This window comes from Anopheles darlingi, chromosome 2, assembly GCF_943734745.1.
Source record: "Anopheles darlingi chromosome 2, idAnoDarlMG_H_01, whole genome shotgun sequence".
Classification (NCBI taxonomy): domain Eukaryota; kingdom Metazoa; phylum Arthropoda; class Insecta; order Diptera; family Culicidae; genus Anopheles; species Anopheles darlingi.
In genome coordinates, this window is record NC_064874.1 from 72134799 (window position 1) to 72143556 (window position 8758).

Here is an 8758-nt window from a genome sequence, read left to right on the forward strand (position 1 = left end):
AAGCCTGTTGTTCTCAGATAACGGGGTCCCGCCAAGAGGCTCGAAACCAGCATCGAGGGGCTTCATCGATAGTTATCACGCATCAAATTTATGTCGACACCACCTGACCGCATACCACACCTTAGCAAAGTGTGTACCCTTCCTCTCTCACACTTGCTAGACCAACGAAAGTTTATGAATACACGTGACACGTCCCTTGTTCCGGTTTTCGGTTTCGGTTATCGGTTGTTTGGTTTGGGTCCGGATTGGCTTCACCTAATCAACGGTAGCTACCGGTCCAATTCGGAGGGTTTTACGATGCAACGATAAGGATACGACCGTAACACCCAATCAAACCGAGCAAATTGTACGTTGCATGACTGAATTGCCGAGCCAATGCGAACGGCTATGAAAACCCTCATTTTATATCATTCCCGAACAGAGCAAAAGGTGCTCATTAGTTTTCTAAAAAGATGTACATGAAAGAACGTTATGGCAGCGAATTCTACATAGCCTTCAATTGCTTCTACTTTCTGACGTGGAAACGAAGCTGTTTACGCAGCAAATCCAGCACCATCTTTTTCTTGTACGCCGTGTTCGCTTCCCGGAACAGGGTTTTGCGATTCCGCCGTGCCTCACGCTCGGACTCCTTCAGCACGTCCAGCGGTAGTAGATCCAGCTCGAAGAGTAAATCCTAAAACGCAATGCCGAACATTAAAGGGAATCCCGTAGTCAAAGTGGAGCCGAAGGTTATCACTCACCATCACATGCTGGTGTATGGCGGCCAGCTTGTCTCTTGCATTGATCTCCACTATCTCCACCTGACGGTGTTGTAGTTTTCTCACAAACAGATACAGCTGCCCCACTGTAGAGGTAGTAATTCGCATGATTTTGCTGTCGGAAGTGGAAGGAAATGCAAAAACGTGAGTTCAGACGACACTTGCTATACTTCCATACTCACTTGTAAACGCAATCCTGCAGTGGCTGCCCCAGCAGGCCATGGAACTGTGTCTTTAGTCGCTCGTTCTTACTCTGTATCGATTCCATCTTGGCGGTGTACAGGTGCAACGCATCGTAGTGGTCGGTGAAATATTTCGGAAACTGTTCCAACACATCCTTGTAGTGGTAGTCGATTTTGCTGAACACCATCAGCTTCTGGTTGTACTTGCTGATCAGGTCGATCGTGCGCAAATTCAGCTGTACCAACCCACGACGCAACAGCTCAGCATCCGGATCACAGCTGGGCAAGCGTTCCAACTCCGGGAAGGCTTTCCCCAGATAGAACTCCGCAATCTCCGTAGCAACATTATTGCCCTCGGTGCGGATGAACAACGATTTGCAGTTTCGAATGCTTTCCGATACCTATGATTTGGAGAAATTAATGCCAGCTACTACCAGTCACAAATGACCGACTACCAACCGTCAACAGCGATCCATCCGAGGCACGATGGAAGTAATCGTTCTGCAAGCGCCACTGCGAATCCATTAGCATGTAGTAGTAGTTCTGCAAAGTGAGAGAAATGATGAAAAGGAATATTTTGTTACTCCACACAAACTTCATGAGCAGGTCAATGTCCTCCTTCAAGCTCCCTTTCTCCCTACAGCACTGTTCAAGACAACAAAACTTACTGGCCACAAACAACGAACCCTGAAGAGTTTTCGTCCAAAGAATAAACTAAACCAACCCCAACCCTGACGGGTGATGGTCAACAGACTGACCGAAGCAAAAACTTTCTCAAAAATCCCATCCATAAACTGTACAGCCTGACTTTTGTCGAGACAATCTTTCGCACCCCTGCACCTGTTCCAGCAAAAACCAAAACTTACCCTTATTTGCATAACCCGGTTCCAGCGTTCCTCCAGCAGCAGGATACGCTCCGTTACCGAGTCCATCTTGTTTTGACGATCCTGAAGCGTAGCCCTCAACCGGGCCGTCTCCTGGGTGGCTTCCTTCTCCCGATCGGTAGCTGCCACCAGCTTCGAGTACGCTTCCTCCTTCCACACCTTGAACAGCGGTCTTATGCGCTGGCCCGTGGATGGAAAATAGAATTTTACAAAGTGATAAACAAGTGGTTCATCCGGTGGCCGGTGGCCATTGGATCTAGCCGCCAACACAGTGACTGCTCTACTTGCTTCTTACCTTGCAAAAGTTCTTAATCCAATTGGCATACCGGCGCTCCAGACTCTGGCGTGCCCGGCGCTGAAGCAGATTCTCCTCGATGAAGTACTGCAGGAACACCTTGCGGCGCTGCTCGCGTATATTGAGAATGTCGGTTTTGGGACAGAACTTACGTATCCGGGGCCGGTAACGCAGCTCATGGATGTAGTAGTTATCCCATTCCGTCGCCAACCGGCTAAAGTACTTGTACTTGTGCCCGATCTGCTCCTCTTCGAACTCCGGAGCGTTCACCTGCAGCCGCTGGCGTACGTCCGGTCTACCGCGCATCAGGCTGGTGTAGTACTTGGAACGTTGTTTGTCTGCAGAGTGTGGAACGCACCAGTTACCTTACCCGCAATTAATCAGACGAACCTAATCCCTTACTTACATCGCTTTAGGTCCCTCAACTTATCGTAAAACTCCGGATCGATGTAGAACGCACCCTTCTGGGTGTCACTCTTGGAAAGGCTTTTAAATCGGTTCGGTGGAAACTTCAGCTCAAGCCGCTCGACCGGTGGTCTCTCCTCGATCAGCTTCAACCCCTGAAGTTTGGCCTTCTTACGGCTCGACTCCGACAGCCCATCCTCGGAGGTACCCACCGTTTCACTGGCCTTAAAATCCTGAAAACTGGTCATCCGCTGCTGCAATCCCTCATCGTACATCCGGCGGTACTGCTGGGACTTCTCCTCGATGAACCGATAGTACCGGGAGCGCTTCTCACTTATCCCTGCTTTGGACGACTCCGGTACCGCCGGGGAGCTCTTGCGCTTCGTGCGCCCCTCCGTACCACTAGCACTAGAGCCCCCCGAACGAGGAGCACCACCAGCAGTGGCCACCACCGCCGGCACCTCGCTTCCGTACCGACCAGCCTTACGTCTGCGGCCCGACTTCATGTTCTCCAGCGAACGATCGTACAGCAGCATCGTGATGCGCTTGAGGCGGTTCTTCTGCAACCAGCGGCTACGCAACCGATCCTTGCGTCGCTTCTTCTGCCGCTTTATCGTCGGAATGGGGAAGTAGGGCGTTCGGAGGAATGACAGGATCTTGACCTCCTCCATCTGGTCCTCGTCCTCGGACGAGTCGCTGCTTTTCGGACACAGAGGGATCCTCATGTGAGACAATCGGGTATCAATCAGGGTTCGCTCACCTTCCTTCTTCGTGTCCATCTCCCGGTACGAGCGCACCAGCAGGCTCAGCGGAATGCCGAACTTGGTCTCATTCGCCAACAGTGGATCCTCGATCGGTAGCCGCGTAAACGGTCCATACATATGGCCCTCGATATGCGGTATCTTCGTGGCCCGGCGCACCTTCGTCACTCTTCTGCCCTCGTTCGAGATGTACTCGTGCGATCGGGTGTCCACCGACGAGCACAACTCCGACTCGAGCGTTTCCCGTTCCCGTTTCATCATCTCGATGTTGCTGCGGTTCTTGAAGTTGTGCCGCTCGCGCATTGCCCAATCACGAAAGGAAACGTTCTGGCCGGCCGATGGTCGATCATCTTCGAGCAGAATCCGATCGAGCTTCTTGATCATCTCCTTATAGTCCTCGTTGGTGAGCTTCTTCCGGGCCGGATTGCGCATCATATCCGACTGATCCGACGGTGTCGAGTGTTCGATGTTACCGGCCGTCTGCAGCTCGTCCGTCATCTTCTTGATGAACTCCGTCACATTGTTGGCTTTCTTCTGCTGATCGCCCTTGTGCCGACAAAGGTTCACCTTCCGCAGATCCTCGGTTAGCGTCTCCAGGATGCGGTTCGATGTACGCATACGCATCAGCTTCTGGACGGTCGAGAAGCGCTGCGGATGTAGCTTCGACCGGAAGTGGGCCTTCTTGCTGCCAAGTCCACCCATAAAGTTAACCTCATTCGGAGGCCGATTGAACGGAATCTCATAGTTATGGTTGTGGTACGGCAAATTGGACGATAGCTCCTCCCGATTCCAGACGAAGTTCTTCGTACCCTTCACACAACAACGGAACGGAGATTCCACATTAGCTCGCAGTCTCACAGCAAGGAACAATAGAACAACTAGTATCACGAACACCTTACCTGTATCACGGAACGGTGGCTCGATTGGCTCAGGTTACTTCCAGGAAGCAACGAGCTGGCACTCTTTCTCGTCGTCGACATGGTGGCGCTCGGTTCTAGACTGACCCCTTTCAACCGACCGATGATGGGGCTTTACGGAATGTTTTCGATTGTTTAGGGGAATTTTACGCCCCGGGCGAGGCAGGCTTGTAAACACGTTGCTAAGATTTAAACCCGGGCCCGGGCCCATCACCCGGGTGACTACCGGGCGTTCTGCCATGCGCCGCTAAACTTGCCAACACTTTGGCCTCCAGCCCCGTTTGTTTATCTGCCCCAAACACTGGACTCTTTTTCTGCCTTTTGCTAGTCTCCTGCTTGGAAGTTTTGCTCAATCGTTGATGTTTTGCATTCCAACGAAATGGTCCCGGGGAAATGTTCTACGGGGGAGGTTTGGATTTTGGCACCACCAGTTGGAACAACTTTTGTCCTGTGTTATTGTTATTGTTTAAAAGTATTGTGGGTATTTTGGGAAGAAGTTATGTACTCAAAACAGATTAGCATTCAATAACGTTTCACACTTCAATGAAGATAATACGATTATCGTGAAAACCGATTGAAAAGACAGTTAAATTAAATTCTCAAAATATAACTGCAATCGAACTTATATAGTAGCTGTACCACGAAACGGTGTTAATGTAAAACATTCCAATAACAAAAAAATCTGCACTGCGCAATGCTGTTGTTACCAATAAAGAATATTTTCCTAACATACAATTCGGTTAATTTTAACGACCTCGATCACAACCTCAAATTACGAGTTGAAGCTTCTAGAACCATATTTTGAATTTCTGCTTTGCTAAGAGGAAGCTACCTTGCAAAACGAAGATCCTGTTATCATTAAAACTGCAAAAATATAGCTAAGCTGTTAAGGGGTGGCTTCGGAATTTTATTTTATTTCCTCCCATTTACTTTTTACAATTTTTTATGAGTGCTTATCCTTTCAAGTGTACTGTGCAAAATGTTGGGATCAATCCAAGCAAAACTGACAAAGATATTGATTTTTGAAAATCCGTCTTTCATCCAAGGCTCGATGCATCTCGCTACTTTGAATCGTGTTTTCCAAAACCTGCGTTTTCAAAGGCGGTGCCCATCGTAGCATGAACACACAATCTGTACACTATTTGCCAGGTAGCCCCGTCAAGTTTTTTTAAAAATTGTAGATACTTTTCATTTAATGTTATTTTTATATTATGTGAAGTGTCGTTTTTTGAGGCAACATCGAAAAATGCAGTTCTTTTTCAACTTCAACAATCTGCCAAAAACCGAAAAATTGGAAATTTAACAAAAACTCGCGGGGCTACCTGGAATAACTTATAATCTAGCAAAAGAATATTGATTTATATATTTCAGATGCCTCAGCACGTTGCTACGACACCGCACTGCAAAAAGTACATTTTTGCAATCTTGCAGTTTCTATATTGGATGCCATGAACGTAGTTTTGATCAAATCTTCCCCAAAATAGAACCAAATATTCTTGAAAAGTTGTAGTATAACATAAAATTATTTTAAAAAAATAAATTCGAATGGTTTCTTCACTAAAAATCGTCAAAAATATGCCTATTTTGACCCGAAATAACCAAAGCCCCCCATTAATGCCATGTAGTGTGGTTGGCATTTCTCAGTTCTCAGTTCGCTACCAGAACGATAACGAACGCTGATTACAACGATCCAATCGATACGAAAAGATCTAAAATGCTGATGAATGTCCCAACCGGCAGAACAATATACACCCTTCACCATTTAATTACCAAACCATTAGCGTGGCTACCAGGCTTCCGTTACCAGGTCTAAATCTAATGAACTAATAGTCACGCACAACACATGCGCTACGCCAAACGCTGTGACTTGTTGACACTTTTTCGGGTTCCTCCTCTTCGTTCCGTTCTCGTTTGGTTGGTACGCAGTCGCCGCCGCCGCCGCCGACAATATTTGGGTCCCGCTCGCTCGACCGGAGTCAACTATAATTGAAAGCGTAAACTTTGTTAATTAAGAAGAAGCATCTAACTATTTCACGAACCCAGCGCACGTTTGTGGTTTCACCGTTTCTAGAAGAATCAACATTTTGTACTAGAGTTTATTGTTTGTTTACCCAGCACACATGAGAGGCGAACTGGTTGGCGAGGTTCCACCACCTTCACCACCACCGCGTCGTGTCATGATTAAGCTGTGTGGCTTCATCGTGCAACAACCCCTGCACGGTACACGGTACGCACGCGGTCTGTGATGTCTTTTCCCCGGTCCTTTTCCTTCCATTTTGCGCATTCGAATTCGGCTGGCTGCTGGATAACGCGGTTCTCAGTAGCTAGGCGACGGTACCGGCGGCCATGGCATGCGTAGATCCCGTGGACCCCGTTAAATGAGACACAAGCCAAATTAAGCCATAACACCCCGAATACTCGGTAAAACCGAGACAGTCATTAACTCTGCACAGTCGACGCCGACGAGAAGATGGAAGAAACTGAGTTCTTGCTAGTGGTGGTGTGTAAATAGAGCTGGTGGACGTAAAAAAGTAAACAAACCTCGAACACGAAACGCTCTCGAAGAATGTGTTCTAGTGCGACCATCTTGGGGGGAGTAGTTTAACAGTTCTTATTTAAACAGGACTCGAGTGAGTTGGTAAGGGTTGATGTTCCGTTATAAGAACAACATTGTTCAATTAATTGAGACGTACAGCTCGTCTTTCTGTCGGTGTTCGATAACAGACAGCTTAATCTTACGTTGCTACAACTCAATCAAACGATCAAAGTTCCATCTACCTACTTGAGCATCCTATAGAACCGTTTAAAGGCTCCCGGTTTTATCCTTACAAAGTATCAACAATGGTGATTGAAATCTGGCTAAATAAGTCATCAACCACACCACACGAGCCACTACGTGCCATACTCCCAACGCACGGAAATCGGTTTCGCTACTGAGCAAATCTCTGCCCTCTGATGAGCTTTAAACTATCCCTAATCGAAACTCGTCCCTCAACGATGTGATTCGATCCGGGAAGCAAAGAGCGGTACAAATTTGTTATCATTCCACAGTCAAGCTCAAAGTAATCGAGCATATCGTTCTATGGTTCAGTCCTGGGGCGCAGGAACAGCAGCAGCAGCAAAGGGGTTGTCCCTAACGGAAAACATCTTGTATTTGAACGCCTCTCTGGGGCGCTCCGATCTTCTTCTTCACTTGACAATGATGGTCAGCAAACTGTTGTACGAACCCACCTCAAACCAGCACAAGTGCACCAGGGAGGGGGTGGTATGCCACATTCTCCCCACCCCCCCCCCTTCTTCCCTACCCTACAAACACACACACCTTACCCTGGGGTGCGCCCGTGTCCCAAGACAAGACTTTCGCCGGCTCTAAACCTAAATCCTCATCCCCTCCGGACAGCAGCAGCAGCAGCAGCACCAGCGACGCCCAACAAAGTCCAACGTCATCTTGGCAATCTACAGCAGACCATCAGCACCAACCCCAAGCACCAACCAACCCTGTCAGCAAAGCATTTGAAGCCGATAGCCCGGCTGCAACATCCTGCTGCTCGTTGGTGTCCCTCAGACCATGACGCGTTGTCTAGCGTTCCTTTCAGAAGTCTTACGTTCGCCTTCTCAGCCAGGCCAGGCCAGGGGCCGGGGGGTCCTTCTGAGGCTCTCAGTCTCCGACACGTACGGACGGACCGATGGACACACCGGAGCAACTCCGGGCACCGAGTAAATGAACTAGAAACGAAACTTTTACCGAGAAGATAAATTTTAAATTTTCTTCGTGATTGTCTTTCGGCCCTTTGGGCGGCTTCGCGGGATTGGTGTTTGCTGCGGAGCGGAAGGGGGTAGAGGAGAGGTTGCACGGAAGCACAGAAGATACCAGAACTCTGTAGTGTGCATGTGTGTGTACGTGTGAGCAAACTCTTACATTCACTTTATATATTTTCTTAGCTCTTCAGGCCCGGGAGTTCTACTTTTCGTCGGGTGTACCGACGCTCTTGTCCACAAAGCCCTTGCATGTCGCTCGGGCTTCTATCTTTTGGGCTGTCAACTGCCTTAGTTGAACCTCTTTCCCTTAGCAACGACCCGGTCGGTGTTCCCGTTGGCATATGATCTCAAAGTGTCTTGTTTAAGTGCTGTAGATAAAAGAAGAGCTAGAACCCGGAAGAAGCATCCTCGAGGCGGGGGGCTAAACCCCCGGTTTAAAGAGAAACCACTTTGCCTCGGTCCGAAAAACAATCAAAACAATTTAAAATCTTTAATGAAACATACCAAATCAAAGGAGGCGTTACGCAGCTAAACACATTGATTAGTAATGTGGTCAAAAAACGGTTAAAACACTCTACACCAGTGTACTGGGATCCACGCAAAAAAGTATAAAGAATTATTGAATCCTTTTTCCAAATTTGTGTTCGAACATTTCGCACACACGACCATCCCCAAAAACCATTTCCAAGTACACCCGAAAAAGAGAGAGCGCATTCGTGAGCCCATCAAACAGTCAGACACAAAAAGAAATCCAAATCAAAAACCCCCCGTGTGTGTATGGTTCTGCCAAAAAAAAC

General features: G+C 48.1%; 1 protein-coding gene across 1 annotated transcript; it reads right to left on the reverse strand.

Moving 5' to 3' along the window:
• Positions 1-505: 505 nt before the first annotated feature.
• LOC125959512 (uncharacterized) lies at positions 506-4265 on the reverse strand. The gene is made up of 8 exons (XM_049692337.1): positions 4185-4265; positions 2526-4095; positions 2120-2457; positions 1807-2004; positions 1400-1483; positions 941-1341; positions 741-873; positions 506-673 (listed from the first exon to the last, which is right to left on the reverse strand). Exons 1-8 carry the CDS (start codon positions 4263-4265, stop codon positions 506-508), a joined length of 2973 nt encoding a protein of 990 aa, XP_049548294.1.
• Positions 4266-8758: the final 4493 nt, after the last annotated feature.